The sequence below is a fragment of the Odocoileus virginianus genome, chromosome 9, assembly GCF_023699985.2.
Source record: "Odocoileus virginianus isolate 20LAN1187 ecotype Illinois chromosome 9, Ovbor_1.2, whole genome shotgun sequence".
NCBI lineage: Eukaryota > Metazoa > Chordata > Mammalia > Artiodactyla > Cervidae > Odocoileus > Odocoileus virginianus.
In genome coordinates this window covers 72953481-72976328 of record NC_069682.1, presented here as the reverse complement: position 1 = coordinate 72976328, position 22848 = coordinate 72953481, and the positions used below count along the sequence as shown (strand labels likewise).

The following is a 22848-nucleotide window of genomic DNA, read 5'->3' as shown; positions in this document are numbered from 1 at the left end:
CATCTATTGTGAAGGTGAGGAAGCTGAGGCCCAGAGTGAAGAAATGACTTGCCTGAAGCCCAGAGCCAGTGACTTGGGCACCAGGGTACAGAACTGTGCCAGCTCTGCTCCAGGCATATGCCCTTGGCCACAGTAGCATTTTTCCAGCCCCCACTGCCTGTTCTCCGGCTGAGCATCTCAAGTTCCTTCAGCCGTTGGCAGGTCTGTTAACATTCCTGCCTTGGCCGATTAGTTCCTTCATGGGTGGATAATAATAAGACTGAGTAGGGTTTGTTCTTCATTGTCACGTTCACTCTGTGCAAATCCATAGGTGTAACCCCAGAATAGACGCCAAATCCTCCTCCTCTGTCTCAGCATTATTGCCACCGAGACAGTGGTTCCTACCAGAACCACCTTTCTTTCGCCTAGAAGACAGCAAAGGCCTACTGCTTGCAGTCATGCCTTTTTCCAGTCCATAATCTATAGAGGAAGTAGAATGACTTCTCACAGACAAGAAAACAGAACCTGCCACTCCCAGCAGAAAGCCCTTCGCGCTGTGCTTAGAAAAAAATCCATCTCTCTTCCATGGCCCTCAAGGCCCACCATGGTCGTGGCCTTGCCTGCCGTGACCTCGCGTGATACGGCCCCTCTGCTCCTGCCCTTCCACTTTGGGAAGCTTGGCCTGCACGTGACTGCCTGCTTCTCCCCCTTGAGGTCTCAGCTCTCCAGAAAGGCCATCCTTCCCACCCTTTTCGGCCTAGTCTTCTCATTCATCACAGCTCTGTTCTGTTCTCTTCTGAAGTGCTTAACCTTGTCTGAAGGTTTCTCGGGGTGTTTTTGTTTGCTTGGGAGTGTTTTTTCTAAGCGTATTTCCTGGGCCTTTCCAGAAGGACAGGATTCTGCCTTGCTCTTTGCTGTGTCCCTAGCACTCATATGGTCCCTGGCAAATAGTAGGCGCTCAACAGACACCAAGTGTCGCAGTGAACTAATCTGAAAGGACAGAATTGAAAGTGTCTGTTCAACCTTTCAAAAAGGAGAGCTCTTGCCCTGATTAGTTGGTACTTACAGAGGGACTTTAGGATAGCATTAACTCTGTCCTCTCCTTCCCTAAAGTCCTGAGACACTTACCACACCTGATTCTTTGTCTCCACCCGTTTCAGAGAAAATACGATCTTTGGCCTCCATCACCCTCACAGCAGAGAAACATGGGGTCTTGCATTTTGTCACCAGCTGTTTGTTGTCACATCGTCTGGACTCTAAAGGGTGATAGAAGAGGGGATGTTTCTTCCCCTAGATGAGTGATTCTCAGACTGGAACACGTTAGAATCACCTGGAGGGCTTGTTAGGTTGCTGGGCTCTACCCTCAGTTTTCGATTTGATAATTCTGTGCTGTAGGGTAGTGTTCTGGTGTCTGGCCTGAGAATTCACACTCTAGTGGGTTCGCAGGTGATGTGAAGGCTGCAGGTGTGGGGACCGTACTTCGAGAATCATTGCTGTAGAGAAGGAGAGAAGAAATACCCTCCTCTGGACAGGCCCTAAGTAGACACCCAGACTTCACTTGCTGGTTGCTCAGAAATGAAAGTTACCTGCCCCCTCACTTTATGTCAGAAACGTTAACCCAGGTGCTTCACCTTCCAGGCATCCTTATTTTCCCAGATGGTAGCATCACCAAACGCCTAGCTCAGTTCACTGTCTTCCCTGAACGGACAACCAAGTCAGTTTCAGCTAGTAGCTTTCTTCCCAGAGACCTGTGAGGTGCTGCCATTTTAAATCCAGACCCAAGCCAGGCCAGGGTTTTCCAGGTTGACCTGCTGAGGTACCTGCCACTATGTGGCAGTGATTTTCCCAAAAAGACGTTCTAAAGGGCTTCAAAATTCTTTTTATACCACAAATATTTTAATATGTTGCTGTGATTCACATTACTGCATTAAATGTTTTACTAGGACATGGTGTAAAACCCTATCAAATATTCATGCTTTTTTAACCTGGTTGTCATCTTTTCTTTGTGATATCCTGCAGCTGCTGACTTTTCAGTTTATATTTAGCCAAGAGAATAACTGGCTGACTTTTAATACTGACACAGATCCAGGAAAAATCCTTCTGGAAAGAAGAATTCTGAAGTAACAGTAACAAATGTTTTCTTTTTATAAATCTTGGATTCCTGTGTTATTTTAGCACCTTGATAAAGTTATCTTAACATTTTCTTAGTTAACCTTTGAATAGTTAGAGTTTATTAAGATTAACAAGAGTCCATTTTTGCATACTCTTGTAAAGGTATTGTCTCTTGAAGCTGTTTCTTCAGCTGCCTTTTAGGTGAAATTTTAGAAATTTTAAAAATCTTAAAATGTAGGTTAATTCACTGGATTAAGTGCCAGAGGGAGAAAATATGTTACAGTATTATTGAGTTTTTCTAACCTGTTAATACTTCTGGTTTTTTACATGTATGGATTTAATTTTTAATATATTCACTGGTCTCTTGTTTAAAGTAACATATCATGATTTTGAGCTTCTTCTCTCCTGTTGGGATGGGATGAAGTGACTGATACACTCACAAGGTCTGTAGGATCTCTGACAAGTATTTGGATTTTTATCCCTGGAGTAGCCGCTGAGGTTCTGGAAGAAGGGTGTGTTCAGGCTGTTCAGAGCTAAATGTTCTTGCTTTGTAGAAAATATTGCTGTATTAACTTTGTAAGCAGTTTCTAAATGGTTTGAAATAGCAGTAACATGCTTTCATATATATTTAATGAAGCAAAGTTCAATTTGTAATGAAGTATGCTTGACTTGTGTGGTCTGGGGAGAGAAACAGTTTTCCCTGTTTAAAAAAAAAAAGGTTCTCTAAAAGTCTTGATCACACTTCATTAAAAAATAAAACTACTTATCAAATTTTAATTACCTCAAAATAAAGAACCTTTGGTATCTCAGTAATGTAGTATCAATATTCAGTATTTTGGCCACAGTAGACCGTGTTAGAGGTTATAGTAGAAAAGGAGGAGGTGCTGCCTTTTCTTCAGTCAGGAAGCGTTAATCGAGCACCATTACACGCCACGGAGCACACCAGATACTGGGGCGGTAGAGTTGAATGAGTCACAGCTCTTAACTTGAGGAGCTGCGAGAGCGAGTCAGACAATAAAAAAGAAAGAGAGTGAAATTTAAGGAGAAAGAAACGGTGCAGCACAGTCGTTGTGTGAAGGGCCGTGGGCTGGGGGTGAGAGGCTCTAGGAGGCCCTCTGATTGCCCAGCTCCTCACTGAAGATAGGTGTTTCTGCATGTCCTCACGTTCAAAATGTAACATATAACTTTCCTGGGTGATTTAAAATCCATTAGTCCCTTGGATAATCTTTATAATATTAGACTCCCTTTTAATAGTGCTGTGAATATTTCCTGCCATGCTTCCAGAAATAAACCAGAGTTAGAATTTTTTGACACTGAGCATTATTCATTCTCAGACAACATCCGTAGCTAACACCCAGCCACCCATTCATTCATTCAGCAGGCATTTGAGTACATGCTTTGGCAGAGCACTCTGACGTATTGGAAATTCAGTAGGGAACAAAACAGAAGTTTTACTCTCAGGGAATTTATGTTCAGATGGGAGAGACAGACAATAAACAACTAATGAAGTGGAAATGAATACTGTACATTTAAAATGTCGAGTGGTAATGATGCTGTGAAGAAAAATAAAGCATGATAAGGGAATGGGAAGTTAGACTTTAGATGAAGGGAGCCCCCCACCATGCCCAGCTCTGGGACAGAAAATTCTGGGGTGAGCGAGCATGAAGTGCAAAAGCAACGTCAGATGGCCTGTTCAGAAAGCTCAGGGAGGCTGTCATGGCTGGAGGAGGGTGAGCAGCAAGGGAAGGGAGGCAGGAAGTGATGTTGGGGAAGTCGGCAGGGCTCTGAGGGTGAGCCCAGGGGTTTGGAGGCTAGTTGGAAGGGCAGCCGGGGGAGGGCGGTGAGAGGGGAGCCATGGCAGCTAACTTACCTTTAAAAGGCTCACTGTGGAGAAATAGCCTGCAGACAGAAACCAGGGAGATGAGGAAACCGGTCAGGAAGCTGGGGCAGCGTGGGCTACAGTGGTTGTGGTCCGCGTGGTGAAGATGGTCGTATTGGGGATATATTTGGAAATGGGTTAAATATGGGGTGTAAGGGAAAGATTTCTTACTGTAACTCCTAGGTTTCTAGTCTGGGAAACCTCTGCCACACACTGAGATCGAGGGTGGGTAGTTTTGTTTTTGAGGAGTGCAGGGAGTTTTGTTTGGAATTAACTTGGAGAGGCCTGTTAGGCGTCTGTTAGGCAGTTAATTAGAAATATAAATTGGAGACTTATTAGCGTCCTTGGCCTGGGTAAGATCCCCTGGGGAGTCAGGGAGACAGAAAAAACAGCGGTCGGTGAGCTGTGCACGGAGTCCTGGCAGCCAGTGGCAGGAGGCCACGGCGATGAGGCTCCTCAGCGTGAGGTCGCGGAGAGAGCCCGAGGCCCAGGGATCAGGCGCAGGACCAGCTGCGGGCGCTGCCGGCACTCTGGGGACGGGAGGTGCGGACTGAGCGTCAGTCACAGGGCTTGGCTAGGGGTGCCCCTCGGAGCAGCTTCGGTGAGTGACTCGCTAGAGAAGCTTGAGTGGAGTAGGTGCAGGTCGGGTGAAAAATTCCAGACAAGGAGTCAAGACAGCCCTCTCGAGGTTTTTTTTGCTAAAAACGAGCGAAGAAATGAGCTGTAGCTAGAAGGGGATATGGGGTCAAGTGAGGGTTTTTTATACTGTGGTGGTGTGCTGATGGAGGTGGTTCGGTCTCTGTGCCCAGCATAACACCTGGTGCTTTATGGGTTTTAGCGCACTGATTCTTCCTCACCTCCCGGAGAAGCAAGGAGTATCGGGACCCCTGTTGCGCTGAGGGTCAAGGTAACTTGCACAGTCCCTCAGCTAGATTGCTAGAAAGTGGCGGAGTGTGGACTTGAGCCTAGGTCCGTGCTCTTAATCCTCTGCTGAGAGATTGTAGAGTTTTCTCTAAAGTTATGTTCTGATTCTTGCTTGTGGAGGTAACTTCGCCATTACTCTGACCAGGCTTTTCAAAATAGAGTGGTCAACCAGATATCCTTACATTTGTGATTCTACTTTCATGGCTTCCCTGATGGCTCAGATGGTAAAGAATCTGCCCGCATTGCGGGAGACCCAGGTTCAATCCCTGGGTCGGGAAGATCCCCTGGAGTAGGTAGGAAGTGGCAACCCACTCCAGTATTCTTGCCTAGAGAATTCCATGGACAGAGGAGCTTGGCAGGCTGCAGTCCATGGGTTCGCAAAGAGTCTGACTAACACTTTCCTTTTTTTCACTTTCCATGGCCTCTAAAGATAATTTATGTGAGTATACACATATAAGGGGCTTCCCCAGTGGCTCAGAGGAAAAGAACCGCCTTCAGTGCGGTGCAGGAGATGCAGGAGACATGGGTTTGATCCCTGGATCGGGGAGACATATAGGAAAGCAGGGGTTGACTTTTTTGTTTATCTTTTATAAAATGGATTGTACATAGCTTTTTATTCTTTGCTCAGTTTTTTTTTTTCCCAACAAATATTCATCTAAAGCCTACCATGTAAAGGCCAATTGTTTTAATATCTCATTATAAAAATGAGAACCACCACCAGAGTCATGGAAATTAACATGTGCTACCTTAAATCTCTTAACATCCCACCTACCTCAGCTTGTAAGTTGTTTGATAATCTGTTCTGTTGTCACATTATTTGCCCCAAGCAGATGCTTCTGCCTTTGTATCCTGGATGTTCAGAATAACACATCCTTCACCTGGCCTCTAATCCTTCAGCACATCCTGAACATTACCTGGGAGGTTTACCTTATCTCTTGCTCTGCTCAGAGCCTTTTGCAGCTCCCCACTAATTGCCCTCAGGATAAAGTCCAGTCCCTCTTAGAAACACAGCCCCACCTCTTTAGGTTTCATCATATTCCAAGGGGTCTATGACCCTCTCAAAGGTTAAAAAAACATTGTCTTATGACTATATTTCTCTTGTATGTTTTAATAGTTTTGTTTTATTGGACTTCATGTGTGTGTATCTTGTTTCCATAGTGAGACTGCATACTCTGATTGGGAGGCTTCTGTTTTTTATCTCTTTCATAGCCCTTGTAAGGTCTAGCATAGTGTGAGATGAGTGTTTGGTAATTATTGTACTGAAAAGTGTGTATATATACATTACTGACAAGTTTATGGGTAGGGAAATGTTAAGAAACAGTTAAAAAGCCTAGCCAACGTTCAAAATTGCAGTCCTAAAATGTATGGATTTTGCTTGTGAACATGGAATGAGCTCAGTTTTAGACACATGTGTAGACACAGTTTTAGACCCTGGTGGCTCAGAGGTTAAAGTGTCTGCCTGCAATGCGGGAGACCCAGGTTCGATCCCTGGGTCAGGAAGATCCCCTGGAGAAGGAAATGACAACCCACTCCAATATTCTTGTCTGGAGAATCCTATGGAAGGAGGAGCCTGGTGGGCTACAGTCCACGGGGTCGCAAAGAGTCGGACACGACTGAGCAATTTCACTTTCACTTTCACTTTAGACACGTGAAACATGGAACCCTAGATAGTTCTTTACTGGATCAGTTCAGTTCAGCCGCTCAGTCGTGTCTGACTCTGCAGCCCCATGGACTGCAGCACGTCAGGCCTCCCTGTCCATCACCAACTCCCAGAGTTTACTCAGACTCATGTCCATTGAGTCAATGATGCCATCCAACCATCTCATCCTCTGTCATCCCCTTCTCCTCCTGCCTTATAAGAGTTCAGTATACCAGCTAACCAGGTACTCATCAGCCACTTCTCTCTAAATTTCAGAAAAAGCTAAATGAATCGCTGCATACTTTGTATGTTTTTCCAGTTCCTGATTTCTGCTGGCTGTTGTTCCCCAGGCTTCTAGTCAGTTTTTAAGTGAAAATAAATTTATGGCTTAGGGAAAATTAACTAGAAAATAACAACCCTCTTGAAAATGTCCACTTTGTGGACTTCAATTCTTCAAGATTTAGCTAAATAAAGGTTAACTGAGTACATAACTGCCCAATGCCAGTTTACAGCCTTTATCAGTCTTTACTTACTCTTACCCTTAGAGAGTTTAAAATATCCTCTGAGCTAAACCTCGGGTGTTAAGGCTCAAAGGGATTTTTGAGAACAATTAGGTGACCTCAGATGTTGCAGAATGGTGGCCCCTAAGCAGAATCTGAACCACAGACACGGCTAGAGCAAAGGAGTGACTTTAGACAGGACATGTATTCTCCAGTTCACGTCAGTTCTTAACACTTCCTGTTGTCTTGAGCCAGACATTTTAAAGAAATTTGCAAAGCCATACCACTCTTCTAACCAATTTATTTTTGCTCTTTGGAAAATATAGTTGTCTTATTTATCTTAACACATAGTAGTTTGTTGTGGTTAGTTATTAAGTAAGTTTAATATTTTTACAATTTCTCAGTTTTAATTTTCTAATTTGTTAAATAACAAGAGCTATAACCCATATAAACAAAGGCTCTTTGAAATCTTCAGTAATTTTTAAGAGTATAAAAGGGTCTTGAGACCAAAAAAGCTGAGAACTGCTATTTAGATAGAATAAATGGTTACTGTAATTAATCAGTATGTTTACAGTTATTCTGATATTTATATGTATATTCCAACTCCTGCTTGGACTATTTCTAGACTGCCTAGTAGGTACTGGCCAATTCAAAGTTTGTCATTTATTAAGCCGTTTTAATGCCTGTTTCATAATTGACTCAAACTGAATCATCCTATAATGTCAGTGTGGAAGTAACGAAAGCTGACTTTGTCCTCTGTGGTGCTCACTTACTGTTCCACATACTAACCTAAAATAAATTTAACTGCCTCATTTTTTGTTGTTGTTCAGTTGTGTATGTGGGCTTTGCACGCTTTTAAGTAATTGAATGTCTAATCCAGTGGAAATACTTGTTGGAAGTACAAGATTCTTTACTAATATAATATTTTTCCCTACTTCACCGGTAAAAACAATGAAGCATCAGAAAGATATAACTTGAATTCACTACCTGCTTTGAAAATAATAGCAACGAGCTTGTGACATTTGGATGAAGATTTCCTAATCAGAGGGACCTCCCTGGCAGTCAAGCAGTTAAGACTGTGCTCCACCCCCGGGGGCTCAGGTTCAGTCCCTGGTTGGGAACTAGGATCCCACATGCCGAGTGGTGTAGCCAAAAAAATTTTTTACAAAAAGGATTTCCTACTTAAACCTGGTTGTTAGATAAAGAGGGAACATTTCCAGCCATAAGGATATTCTTTGCTGAAGTTTACAAGAGGAACAGTTACACCTGAAATAATTAATCTAACCTGACTTTAAAGATGTAACACCAAAAAAATAGCACAGTTTTTTTTGGAATTCCTCGCGCTCCAGTGGTTAAGACTTAGTGCTTTCTGGGACCTTCCTTGGGTTCAATCTCTAAGGTCCTGCAAACTGGCACAGTACCATCTGTGCTGTTTAATATTTATCTTCAGTCAGCTGACTCTTTTGCTTATATTTATTTTAGAAAGGAAAATTTTATCATTGTCATAAATGGAAAATTAGTATCATATTACTTGCCCTAAATACGTTATTCTCAAAAATACATACATGACTGTAGAGTGAAGTATTCACTCATGTACCATCTTCAAAAAGCTTGGGGGCCATAGACTCTCCTTTCTGTCACACTTCGTAGGCAGCCTGACAACACATCTCACCACTCAGACCTCTGAAATATCAAAACTTCTCACCACCTTCACTTCTGTCACCTGTGATCTTCTGCTGGAATTACTGCCATAGCCTCCTGTTTCTGCCCTAGCTCCCTTCACTGTGTTCTTCATACGGCAGCCAGAGGGATCCTGTTAAAAACGAGTCGGATCCTGTCATTCCTCTGTTCACAGCTCCAGTGTTTTTTGTGATGCTTGGAACTCCTGATTTCCTACTAATGTTCCATCTCACTGACTTGGTTTTCGCTAGGTTGGCACCTTTGCTGTTCTTTGACACTCTCTGGGCAAGGCTATGCTTCAGGACCTCTGCCCCTGCCTGGAAGACTGTGTTTCAGCTGCCAGTAGACCGCGCTCCCTGTTTAAACTTGCAGCTCCCCTCCGCAGTGCTCTCTGCTCCAGAACGCCAGCGTCTGTCATGCTAACAATTTGCATGTGTTTCCTTCTAGAATGTAAGCTCCATGAGGGCAGGCCTTTTTGTCTGTTCACACCTCATTTCCTGGTGCCTGGGAAAGTATCTGATGTCCTCGGATATTTATTCCAGTTGAATTAATAGTAACGTGTTCTGCACTTTGGAAAATACTAAAATATACTGGAAACTCCTCCCACAGTTTTGAGTCCCTCCAAGTGGGTCTTTCTTCACAATCATCCGTGAAGCGCTGCTTGGCTCTGAGAGTCTGGCCTTGGGGGCTCAGTAAAGAAAGCTGGTAACTTGCCTGGATCCCGAGTTTTTCCAGAGTTATGAAATAGTCTGAGTGCCAGGGAAGGTGGGGGACAGGTAAGCAGGACTAGTTGGGAGAGGAGCATTCCCATCTGGCCCCCAGACCCAGACTCTGTTCTGAAAGACATCCAGAAGCGGTGCCAGCCTCAGCCTGAGCTCGGGTGCAGTGGCATAAACCTGTGAGAGGTGTCTGTGCCTGCTCCCCTGAGCCTGGGGGATTTTAGAAACAGGTGAAGCAGAGAACTGGCTACCTCCTTTAGCTTTTTCACAAGAGAGAAACTATGACTTAAATATTTGAAAATTTTCGTCCTTGCTGCCTTCACTTGACTCTTGAGTTGATGATGGGGACACTGTTGTTGCGTGCTCCAAGTAGGGCAGCCGTGCCTTCTAAGGTAGTTTTAAGAGTCGTTCCAGCAAAGAAGCACACCCTTATACTCAGAGATTGTAGAACAAGAATAAAATAAGAAATAGCCTTTGTTCTTCCAAGGCACATTTATTAACACTTTATTTATGGTTTTCATCTCAAACTCATGGGCCCAAATTAACATCTTGACTTGTAAAGCCTTTGTGAAGTTTGTCAGAGCTCCAGGGATGGGGGCGGGGTACTCTCTAGGTTCCGTCACCTAGTCCTGGTTTAGTCATCACTTCACCAGTAACGAACCCCTTCCTTCTGGTTGTGCTCGTCGATACAGATAGCTTCGTAAGCAGCAAGCTTGAGACGCGACAACTTACAGCAGTTTTTTGCATGTAAGCATCTGTATTGTCAGGTAGTGATAATAAGCGACTAGCTCTAGGCTTGCAAGTTCCCCTGGAGTTGCTAGTATCTTGAATCTCTTTCCATTTATTTTAGGAGTAAAAGTCCCTCGCAATTTCCGACTGTTGGAAGAACTCGAAGAAGGCCAGAAAGGAGTAGGAGATGGCACAGTTAGCTGGGGTCTAGAAGATGACGAAGACATGACACTTACCAGATGGACAGGGATGGTAATTGGGCCTCCAAGAGTAAGCGTCGAGCTGCGGCTATAAATGTCATTGTCTTACATTCACTGCGCCTCCTTTTAAAAACCATTAGCCTTATCACGGGAAAAGCTCACCAATGGTTTATTTTCTGAAATGTGGCTATTCTTTTTTGACCAGTTTCAGTTTATGTATTTGAACCTCCTCTGATGCTGTTTAATCCCTCTAAATGGTATGCAAAAACCTGTTTTGACTCATAGTGTGAATTTACGTGACAATGTAGACAGTGAGGTTTGAGTGAGGTAATTATACCTTTAGATGTAGTTTAGAACAAACTCTTGGGCTTATCAAATAACAAGGCTCCAGATGCAGCCAACATTCCTGAAGACAGGGTCTAAATGAACTTTGGAAAGCCTTCTGGGTTGTGGTTTTTATTTATTGTTTCCCAGTCCTGTCATGTATCTGTATCCTGATTCGTTGGACCACTCAGCAAAGGGTCATTGCCTGCATGGTCTGCTCTGGTCTGTTCCAGGCACTGTTGAGCCCAGAGACCTTTGCAAAGAAGACAGAGACAATGGGGACAGGAATGTGACCTCTCTTAAGCTGTGTAATTAGCAAGAGTTCCCAGTCTTCGTAATGCCAGCTAACCTTTTTTTATGGCATGTAGTCAGCTCCCCAGAAACACCGTTTAATTCCCACAGGAGCCCGTTGTTATGATGCTGTCGTTGTGTACTTGCATCCCATTTTACAGAAGCAGCCAACTTGGAGAAGTCTGCACAGACTCATGTAGCTGATAATTCCCAAACCAGGTCTCACTCCAGAGCCGGTATTCCTGACTACTAGCCTATATTGTCTCCTTCCTATTTATATTTTGAGTTTTCAGCTGTTCCCATTATAGAATTATCTAGTGTTAAGTAATAATTTGATGTGGAAGTGAAGAGATAGATTCCAGTAATGTGACACTCGTTTCAGACAAGCTGTAGGAGATTTTAAGCGTAGCAGGCCCTTTCCCGTGTCTGCTTGTGCTTGAGGATAGTCAGGCATTCTGTTCATCTCGTGCAAGGCTCTGCACTAGTTCTGGGAGGTAGAAAGACACGTGACATGTGGCCCTGGCTGAGAAAGGAAGAGTGTGGGGCTTGCTCAGTGTTAGGACAATCTGTTGTTCATCGTAGATTATCATGGATGCTCAGGGTGAATGACTGGCTTGCCATTTACTTTTCTGAGTCATTTTTGTGACGCTGTAGTTTTGTTTGCCGGGGGTGGGGGTGGTTAAAAAATGTGCAATCTGCTTTTAGTCATTTCTTGATTTTTTTTTTTGTTTTAATGTATGGGAATCAGGATTTTCTGAATCTCGTAAGTGCTAGGGAAAACTGATGCAGAAGGCTTTGTCTTCACACAGATCGTTTCTTGCTGTCTCTGAAAGCCCTTTGTACACTGATGGTTTCCTTCACTGCATTTCATCTTTTCCTAAGAATGGTGTAGGTCTTTTGAAGATGAAAACTATTCTTCCCTTCTCTTTACTCTCCAGAACACCTAGAAATGACTCAGCATGAGGTAGTTGTTCAATAGATTTGTTAATCAACAGACCGAGTTTCAGACTTTAACGTAGTAAGGATGAACCAGTGTAGAACAGTGAATACACTAAATTATACCACGATTGAGTGTGTTGAGTGAATACTCAGTGGTGCCACTGAGTTATATACTTACAGAAACACATGAACAAATAAAATGAATACTCAGTTCTGTTAAAAGTATCCTATTCCATCTAAAACATTTTAGATTACCCTGAATTTCAATTGACCTCTTTCCAAAGGAAGCTGTTAGTGAGTAGCTACAGTATGCAAGGTACTTCCCATGTATCCTTTACATCCTTTTTTTTTTAAAAATTGAGACATAATTCACAACTGGAGAATTCACTTACCATAGAATATACCTTTAAAGTGTTCAGTTCAGTGGGGTTTTTTAATCATACTCAGCATTGTGCAGCTATCATTAACTTGAGGGCATGTTCGTTACCCAGGAGAGAAACTCCATGCCCATCAGCAGGCACTCCCATTCTGCCTTCCACCCTCGCATTCCTCACCCTTGACAATCACTGACTTTCTGTCTCTATGAGTTTGCCAATTCTGACATTTCATGTAGTTGGAATCAATATGTGGCCTTTTTTGACTGGCTTTTACTCACCATGATGTTTCCAAGGTTCACCCACGTTACAGCACTTAGCAGTAGTCCTTTCCTTTTTATGGCTGAATAATATTTTTTTTTAATGGATATACTATGTTTTGTTTATCCATTCATTGATGGACATTTGGATTTTTTTCACCTTTTGCCTATTACTGCTGTGAATATTTGTGTATAGGCTTTTATGGGGACAGATGTTTTCACTTAAGTACATACATAGGAGTGGAATTGTTAGATCATATGATAACTTTGTTTAGCATTTTAAGCAACTGCCAAGCTGTTTTCCAAAGTAGCTGCACCATTTTACATCCCTGCCAGCAGTGCATGAGAGTGTCCGTTTCTTTCCATCTTCACCAGTTCTTATTATTGTGTCTTTTTGCTCTTACCGTTTCTGTTGCCCTGGTTCCCTAAGGTTAAAAGCAAAAACATAAAAGGAACTACCTGCTTCTGGGTGCTTCCTGTGACCTGTCTATTTTGTGGTTAACGTCCCAAGGCACATGCTGTGCGAGCGCAGTGTCAGCCTCGTTATTAAAGCACCTGAGCAGAACAGAGGCGCTCCTCTCCCTGTCATGTTGTTGTTGTGTTACTCAACAAAATCCTCCACCAGTATTTAAAAAGCATGTACCAACTGAGCCAGCAGTTCTACTAGGAATTTACTCTTTTCTTGGATGTATTGCCCCAAATCCTGTATGTACAAAATTATCTCATGCATTATTTTCAGTACTAGCAAAACATTGGAAGCCACCTCAGTGTCTTTCAGTAGACCATAGTATGTACTGTCTCGCTTTTCAGAGGAATGAGACAGATTTATGTGTGCTGAAATGGAGTGATCTCCATGATGCTTAAGTGGAGAAAAGGTAGAGAGCAGTGTACAGAACGTGCTGTCACTTGGGGTCAGGCTGGGTGAGGGAGGAGGAAGAGGCGGCTCCACTTGTGCTTCTGTGTGCTGAGAATACTTTGGAAAACATAGAAGCTGATGTTGGTGGTTGCGTTCTTCAAAAGGAATCACTCGCTAGGGCCAGGGAGGGAAGGGAGACTTTTTCTTAATAACTTTTTGTACTTTTTGAGTGTGCTTTAATCATATAAATGCATTAGCTATTTGAAAATAGATATGTATGTATATTTTTTCTTTTTGTAAAGCAAGTCTTCCAAACCTAAAAGCAAAGCTTCCTGTCCGAGTGCCCCTTGCAAAATTCGGCAAACATGTCTGCCGACAGGATTGCACATAGAGGATTTCTACTCTGACCATGGGGTGGTAATGGTAGCCAGGGTATAGAGCAGAGTTTCTCAGCCTTGGCACTGTTGACATATTGGCCCGGGTGGTTCTTAGCTTTGGAGCTGCCCTGTCATAGAGGGTGTTGAGCAGCATCCCTGGGGTTGTGACAGTCGTAAACGTCTCCCAGTGCCGCTTGGCTGCCACCAGCCCAGGAGGGGCACAGGGCCGGGGGTCGCCCTGATTGGGCAGCACTGTTACACCTCTGGAGTGCTCCATGATGGTGTTTTTATGGGTGGGCTAGAGCCTAGGGGTGTGTTCATACACATACTTATCTAAAAGTATTCTGTGCACACTTAGGGACAAACAGAATTACAGGAGTGTGTGAAGTAAGAGGGCAGTGATCCATTCCCCATTTCATTATACTCTCCACGGAATAAAAGCTGACCACATGGTGTGTGGTGTGTTTCTGCTGGCATTTACTGTGGGTACACAAACATAAATACATAACCATTTTAATAAAAATGAGACCTTGCTATGCTTAATGTTTTGCAGCTTTTTTTTTTAACCTAAACAGATGGTGGACATCTTTCCATATCAGTATATGTTGACTTGTCTCCTTTTTAAAAGCTTTCGGTTACATGTCTGATATGTGAATATATTCTCATAGTTTTTCAAACGATTCAGATTAAGCAGTTCACTTTGTACCATTTCTTTGTGTCAGTCAGGAAAAGAGAAACCATACTCAATATTTCAACAGAGATAATTTAATATAGGAAGTTAATCAAATAGGTGTTGGGCTGAAAAAAAGCCTGCTAAGGGAACAGAGATAACACTAAAGAATAACCATGGCCTGGGTCTGGAAGGCTGGGTCAGGGGAGGCTAGGACCACTGAAACCTATCAGTTGGAGGACTGGCACCCTCTGCTGTTGGTCCCTGTGGGGCCCGCAGAGCTGGTTGGAGGAGCCTGGAGTGGCCAGGGGCTTAGCCCAGAGACAGCCCTCGATGCCAGGATGGGGGCCTCAGGCCAGAGTGACCCTGATGGGAACAGAAAGCAGAAGGAAAGGGCCTTCTTTCGCCTTTTTATTTTTTGTTGCAATTGTGCGGTCAACTCAGCAACTTAAGTCTTCAGCTGTAAAATATTCAGGTGGTACTGTGATTGAATTCAAGAAATGAATAATTAATACTGCCGTCAGAGGCTCTGTGGCTCACCTAGATACCCTGAGTGATGGGAACAGAGTTTTTGTGCAGAGGAAGACTGTCTTGTCCTGGTCCTGAGTGGCCTGCGCAGGTGCTGGGTAGTGAGCTCCAAGCCCACCTTTCCTGCTCTGCTTTGAATCCTGGCGCTGGCATCTGTGAACTACATGTTTCCTCTGTCAGCTGGCTTCCTGCTAGGCTCCAGGGGAGGACACAGAGGAGAGAGAGCCTGAAAGGCAGAGAGAAAGTTCCTTCGTGTTCCTTCCTGTTTGCCTCTGTTCTGTCTGTGCCACTCTGGTGATTGCCCTTCATCCTGGCAACTGCAGTGGGTCCTGGCTTCCAGCCTTTGGGGGCACCCCCAGCAGCAGCCTCACAGCAGCTCCTCCTCAGAGACCTGGGTTCAGCTCTGGAACCTGCTTCCTCGGAGCCTCTAGATCTGATCAAATACAGCTTTCTTCCTTTGTCCCCCAGCCTTCAAGGGGAGCAAAGGCAGTAAGCCTAAACTGACACAAAGGCGGTATCTTCTCCCTGCAGTCATTTCCTCTGTGTTTGTTCAGGTTCCTCTTTTAAAGCTTTTCAGTCCAGTGACACCTGTTTAACCGATTTCCTATATTAAATTCTTTGTTAAAATACCTAGTGTGGTGTTTTTTTCCCCCAGCTTTTCCCTAATTTTCAAATCCGCACCTTCATCCCCAGATTCACTGTGAGCAGTAGTTTGCTGTGTCTCCTCCCACACCTCCTCCTGTACATGACTGCCTGTCCGTGGCCTCCGTCACGGAGAGCCTCTCAGGCTGTACCCCGTCTGCCCTTTTAGAGGCCTTAGCCTTATTCTGACAGCACATGCCCACCTTGTACACTGAACGCACCTTTTATGTAACTATAGGATTTGAACTGAGTAATGGTTGACTCGCTCACCTAATGTCATCTTCTTTATGTATACTAATTTAGATTTTGTGCTTTGCATATTTTTGCAGCCAATATCTTTTTCATTTTCTCATATCTCACATGTCTTAAAAACACTTTGAAAGGAATGAAGTTTTGCCATTTCAAACTATGTGGATGGACCTGGAGGGGGGTTATGCTTAGTGAAATAAGTTAGAGAAAGGCACATACTGTATGTTACCGCTTTTATGTGGAATCTGAAAAATAAACGAATGAATGTAGCAGAACAGAAATAAATAGATACAGAGAACAGACTGGTAGTTACCAGTGGGGAGAGAGAAGGGAGGAGGGGCAAAGACAGGGGTGGGGGTGAGAGATGGACACCACCACGTATGCAAGTAAATAAGCGACAGGAATACGCTGTATAGCACAGGGGATGCAGCCAGTAGTTTACAGTAACTTTAAATGGAGTAAATATTGAATCACTGGTGTATACCTGGAACTGTCAGTCAACTGTATTGCAATATAGATAAGTAAGCAAACATTCATTGTATCGTATAATACTTTCAGGTTTACGGAAAAGTTGCAGTGTTCACTCACTCAGCAAACAGATGAGTACCAGTTCAGTTGAGGCCCCTGCCCGCCCTGTTCTGAGTTTAGGGAGGGGTGTCTGGCGGGTGACTGGGCGTCAGTCTTCAGATGAGGGGTCTGGAGAACTCAGGGGAGCACGCATGGGCGCTGAGCTGCGGGGCTCAGGAGCAGCTGGTATCAGCACCCAAGGAGAGAACTCAGCGTGTCTGTCTGAAGAGTGTGAGGAGGAGGCCGGAGGGGCCGGATAGCGGGGAGAAGAAAATGCAGCGGAGGGCAGGGCTGCACCGGGTCCAGTCCCGGAACTGGGCCCGCCTTTCTGGGGTCTCCAGGAAGCCACTGGAGGGGTTAAGCCACAGGCACAGTTCCCAGGGCTGCCTGGGAAGCCGATGGTAGGGGCGTGAGAGGAGGCAGAGGCTGGGGGTGATCTGGAGGAGGTGTGACGGTGGAGGAAGGTTGGCTGGTGTGCACCCCTGCTGATGCTCGGGGTAAGGGGTGAGGGGAACGGAGTCACGGCCGCCGCGAGTGTTGCTGTAACTGCAGGATGGTGCTGCCTCCGCCTGCCAGGGGAGAAGGCGGGTGGGGGGAGTCTTGAGTTGAGATTTTGTTACAGGTTGGGGTCCCTGTTAAGTGAATGAGAAGATCTTCTATGGGAATATTATGACTGCCTTCTGAATCTTAAAATATATGTTACAGTCTTTAAGCTAGGGACGGGCCACTATTTTAGATGGAATGTTTTCAAGCATTTAAATCATCTCTCTTAATGTGTTCCCCCCAAGGGCCGCTAGATGTCACTGTTCACACAGGGGACGTTTGTCGTGCAGCAGGCGGGGAGTACGGGGCGCGGGTGCCCGAAAGGGCCCCGGAGCAGACCGCAAGGTGTCTGCCGCGCTCTGCTGTGGTCTTAAGGCACGCAAATGATGATGACGCAGCTTCACATAAGAAAACCGTGACCAGCCTTCTGTTTCACATGATGCCTGACCTGGGCCTCAAAGGTTGTGGGTGGTTGAGGTGGGGGCTCAGCGCTCTCGGCAGAAGGAGCTGCCTGGAGAAGGCAGCTCTGCCGCTCAGCGGGTGGGCGTGGAAAGGGCGCAGTTCCCTGGCGTGAGGTGGGACTCGGGGCTTCTCAGCGGGGGCTTGGTTGGCGCTCGGGGACGGCCCGTTTCTCCTGGGCAGGTCTGGCATCCTCGGCGCCCCCCAGCTCCTGGATGCCGGTCACCTCTGGTGGTCCTCAAGGCAGCAGGGAGGGAGGCCGGCTGGTGCCCGTGGCTGAGGCCCGTCCAGGGCGCGCCCCGTGGCGAGGCGTGGGAGGCGACCTTTGTCTCTTGCCCACCCCACTGGTGGTTGAGTTCAGAGTTCTCTAGCGTTGCCTGGTCTTCACTCTGTACGTGGCGGTATTTAGTGCCTTGGCTGATGATCCCAGCATGAGTGGACATTGGTGTGACATCCCAGAATGAAGGCTGCCTCTTACACGTCATTTCCCAGAGTGTAGACAAATGAACATAAAAGCAGGGCCATCTGATTGGGCCTGATGATACTGCCCTGCAACTTCAGTGACACCAGCTTAGATTTCCTGGCTGCTTTGTGTTCCCCCAAAGCCGGGATTCAGATGGTAACGAATGACTTAGCAAACAGCAAGTAGACTGTGTGTGGTGGCCGTAGATGCACCTGCTCTGCATCGGGGATAAACGGGGTTTCAGAAATTGTGCGGTTTTTAATTCTTTGTAATTGCCTGACATGGCTATACCTTTTTTTTTTTTCAGACAATTTATGAAAACCGAATATACAGCCTTAAAATAGAATGTGGACCTAAATACCCAGAAGCACCCCCCTTTGTAAGATTTGTAACAAAAATTAATATGAATGGAGTTAATAGTTCTAATGGAGTGGTAAGTTGTTTCTGCTGCCCCTCCTTGTCCCCCAGGGCTCCCCGAAAATGCTCTGTGCCTGCATGTCAGGGGCACTGGGGCCTGATCCCATCTGTCCGATTCCTGGGTGACGACATGTACCGAGGACGCGCGCATGCCGTTGGGGGTGAGGGCCTGTCCCCAGCTGTGTTCAGGCACGTCTTGCACAGCGCTCGCTCTGGCCTGTTATCACTCAGCCTGTGCCAGTCACTTTGAGACAGAGCTCCTTCAGTCCTGCTCCGCCCCCAAGAGGTAGAAGTGAGGAAACTGAGGCAGAGAGGGGAAAGACTGCCCCCAAAGCCATACTTCTCTCCACGGGCCTTATTTGTGCACCACGGGTATATAATACTTTTTCCTTGTAATGGCCTTGCTTTTTTAACTAATTTTTACTACCTTTTTCACTACCATAAATGGAAACCAGTCTCATTTGTCATAACAAGGCAATAATGGCAACACAATAGTATATACTATAAAAACGAAGCAGAGTTGGTAAATTCTTCCCCCATACGTCGCTTGCCAAAGGCTTTTGAGCCTCTGAGGCTGCCATCTTGGCCAGGGGAGAGCGGCGAGTGTTAAAGGGTGGTTGCATGCTAGCGTCACAGGAGCTCCTAAGCCCTCTGTTTTGAGGTACTCAGAAGACTGGAATGGAAGCTGAAAAGAGCTGAGACTGTTGCTGTGGTCAGTGTTGCTTCTGAGGCCCACCTGAAGTCCTAAACCCCGGAGAAGCTCCCACTTGGGGGCGTTTCTCCAGAAGGTGCTATGCTGACTTGAGAGGGCATGGCTCGGGCAGGCCATGGTCTGTGGAGCTGGGGTCCGGGCCGCTGTTGCCTTGCTCTCCCTACTGCCCCGAGCATTGCCTGCCACCTGGGCGCAGAGTGGGGAGGACAGGCCCTGAGCATCGCCCACCACCTGGGCGCAGAGTGTAGGGGAGGACAGGCCCTGAGCATCGCCCACCACCTGGGCGCAGAGTGTAGGGGAGGACAGGCCCCGAGCATCCCCACCACCTGGGCGCAGAGTGGGGAGGACAGGCCCTGAGCATCGCCCACCACCTGGGCGCAGAGTGTAGGGGAGGACAGGCCCCGAGCATTGCCCGCCACCTGGGCGCAGAGTGTAGGGGAGGACAGGCCCCGAGCATCCCCGCCACCTGGGTGCAGAGTGGGGAGGACAGGCCCTGAGCATCGCCCACCACCTGGGCGCAGAGTGTAGGGGAGGACAGGCCCCGAGCATCCCCACCACCTGGGCGCAGAGTGGGGAGGACAGGCCCCGAGCATCCCCACCACCTGGGCGCAGAGTGGGGAGGACAGGCCCCGAGCATCCCCGCCACCTGGGCGCAGAGTGGGGAGGACAGGCCCTGAGCATCCCCACCACCTGGGCGCAGAGTGTAGGGGAGGACAGGCCCCGAGCATTGCCCACCACCTGGGTGCAGAGTGTAGGGGAGGACAGGCCCCGAGCATTGCCCACCACCTGGGTGCAGAGTGTAGGGGAGGACAGGCCCCGAGCATTGCCCGCCACCTGGGCGCAGAGTGGGGAGGACAGGCCCTGAGCATCGCCCACCACCTGGGTGCAGAGTGTAGGGGAGGACAGGCCCCGAGCATTGCCCGCCACCTGGGCGCAGAGTGTAGGGGAGGACAGGCCCCGAGCATTGCCCGCCACCTGGGCGCAGAGTGTAGGGGAGGACAGGCCCCAAGCATCCCCGCCACCTGGGCGCAGAGTGTAGGGGAGGACAGGCCCCGAGCATTGCCCGCCACCTGGGCGCAGAGTGGGGAGGACAGGCCCCGAGCATCCCCGCCACCTGGGCGCAGAGTGGGGAGGACAGGCCCTGAGCATCGCCCACCATCTGGGCGCAGAGTGTAGGGGAGGACAGGCCCCGAGCATCCCCGCCACCTGGGTGCAGAGTGGGGAGGACAGGCCCCGAGCATCCCCGCCACCTGGGCGCAGAGTGTAGGGGAGGACAGGCCCCGAGCATCCCCGCCACCTGGGTGCAGAGTGGGGAGGTCAGGCCCCGAGCAGTGGCCGCAGCCGGCCCAGGAGCAGGCAAGGTCGTCGTTCGCCAGTTGAGTCTCACCAGGTGTTGGTGTCTCGTCTGTAAAAGCGGCTCTTACTTGTCCGTAATCTGCTCCTTCTAGACCGTGAGGGTTTGGGACCCAAAAAGGGAAGAGCAGACTGTCTGGGGGGACCCTTTGGGCATTCTGCACGTCTGTCAGCGTGTTCAACCTGAAAAATGCTTCTTACTCCCTTTTCTGCTGTAGCTTAGCTCCAGCGCACAGCTTTCCTTTTGTTTGAGAGCCTGACAGTAATTTGTTTTATCTTTGCCTTTCTGTAGGTGGACCCAAGAGCCATATCAGTGCTAGCAAAATGGCAGAATTCGTATAGCATCAAAGTTGTCCTGCAAGAGCTTCGGCGCCTAATGATGTCTAAAGAAAATATGAAACTCCCTCAGCCACCTGAAGGACAGTGTTACAGCAATTAATCAAAAAGAAAAACCACAGGCCCTCCCCTGCCCCCCATTCGATTTAAGCAGTCTTCATTTTCCACAGTAGTAAATTTTCTAGATTCGTCTTGTAGACCTCAAAGTACTGGAAAGAAAGCTCCCATTCAAAGGCAGTTTATCTTAAGATACTGTAAATGATACTAATTTTTTTGTCCATTTGAAATATATAAGTTGTGCTATAACAAATCATCCTGTCAAGTGTAACCACTGTCCACATAGTTGAACTTCTGGGATCAAGAAAGTTATATTTAAATTGATTCCCATCCTAACCGGTGGGGCACATCTAACTCAACTGTGAAAAGACACATCACACAATCACCGTGCTGCTGATTCCATGGCCTGGGGTCTGCCTTCTCCCCCTCCCCTCCCCCTCCCTGCAACAGCCCTCCAGCTAGGGGTGGGCTGATTCCATGGCCTGGGGTCTGCCTTCTCCCCCTCCCCTCCCCCTCCCTGCAACAGCCCTCCAGCTAGGGGTGGCTTCTTGGAGTAGACGTGAGGTTCCAGGTCACAGCCTGGGGGGGCACTGCTGATGTGCGGGGTGCTCTGTCCGCACCCCTGGTCTCTCTGAGTCTTAAGTGACGCCCCCCTTCCAAGCCATCAATCCTCCTCCCCCACCCTCCACTGCCGCCCGTGGCCGAGGCATAGATTGTAGCCCTCTGCTCCCCTCTGAGATCGGCCTTTGGTGAGGACTTCAGGGCTTCCCCGTATCTTCTCCCCCCACCGTAATCGAGGGGTGCTGCCTTTTCCTTCCTCCTCCTCAATCCCTTTCTGCACCACCACCCAGCACTTCCGTGACGCTTCCTTGCTTTGGCCAGAAGCCATCAGGTAAGGTTGGAAAGTCTCTGACCTCCCATCATTTAGTCTTGGAACCACAGTTTATTTACTCTCACCAGCCTGGGAAATGAATATTGGGTTCTCAGCCTTGCCACCCTCTGCTGTCCCCATCAGCTGATGCGTTTCTTTAGCTCAGGTTTCGATAAGGTGAAAAGAACAGTCACCGGGGTTACTCAGACCTGCAGCTCGCGACCTCCTTGGTGGTTAAACTTGGAGAAAGGCCGCAGAAGACGCTTGTAAGCACACACAATCCCTCTGAATGAATCGTTTTCTTTTCCTGTAAAGGCTTTGGCTTTTTAAAATCGAAGAAGCTTTAAACAGGGCTCTCATTGGGTCATCCTTTCGGTCCATTCGGGTCTAGTTTGGAAGCTGACGACTGGAACAGAAAGAACCTTGAACTCGGTGCCTACTTTGGTCTCGGTGCTGCTGCTTCTCCCCGTCCTCAGCAGGGATTACGAAAGAACTTGGTGTGCACGGCAGATCCCCGAAATTCCTGGCGAACCGCTGCGCTTTTCCACTTTTCTGTTCAGGACCACTAAATGCTGAGATGTGGATGCATACCGAAATAAAATCAATTCGTTGTGTTCCAAGGGTTTTTTTTTTTTTTTTTTTTTTAGTGTCTGTGTAAAACCACCTTTTGAAGCAGCAACTGTCAAGTCTGAAAAGCAATTGGTGTTTCCATTAATCTTTTTCTGGGGGAAACCTTAGTTCTAAGGGTTTAACATCCTGTAAGTAAAGTTTAACATAACAGTATTCTATAAGCAGCCTTTTTATTGTCAGACCATTGCCTGATTTTAATATAATAAAAAGAAGTGTGCGTTAATATTTAAGAAGTTTAATGTCTTAGATGCTTTGGTATTCAATTTGACTTCTAAAAGCAGGGGTTGGGGAACTTTTTCTACAGTGGGTCCAAGTTGGTAAACATTTAGGCTTTCGTTTTTCCTCTTGGCTTGTGAGATCTTCGATTGCACCCAGGCCCTCAGCAGTGAGAGCAGAGTCCTAACCACTCGACAGCCAGAGAATTCCCAACTATTTAAGCTTTATTGGCCAAGAGGCAAAAGCAAAGAAATTATGTGTTGAGTTTATTGAACGAGAAAACAAAATTTCCACAATTTCTGGATGAAATTGAAAACATCATCGAGTACAGTTCTTTGTAATGTTAACAGATA

General features: G+C 46.8%; 1 protein-coding gene across 5 annotated transcripts in view; it reads left to right on the top strand.

Moving 5' to 3' along the window:
• UBE2V1 (ubiquitin conjugating enzyme E2 V1) overlaps positions 1 to 22512 on the top strand; it is a 29489-nt gene extending 6977 nt beyond the window's left edge. For 3 of the 5 annotated variants that reach the window (XM_020906238.2, XM_020906240.2, XM_070472748.1), the window contains 3 exons: positions 10283 to 10431; positions 18211 to 18336; positions 20678 to 22269. In XM_020906238.2, coding sequence (XP_020761897.2) covers positions 10283 to 10431; positions 18211 to 18336; positions 20678 to 20824 — 422 coding nt within the window. In that variant the 3' untranslated portion in view covers positions 20825 to 22269. Of the gene's footprint in view, positions 1 to 10282; positions 10432 to 18210; positions 18337 to 20677 lie in introns of all 5 variants that reach the window. The other 2 variants (XM_020906239.2, XM_070472749.1) reach the window with 2 other exon arrangements.
• Positions 22513 to 22848: the final 336 nt, after the last annotated feature.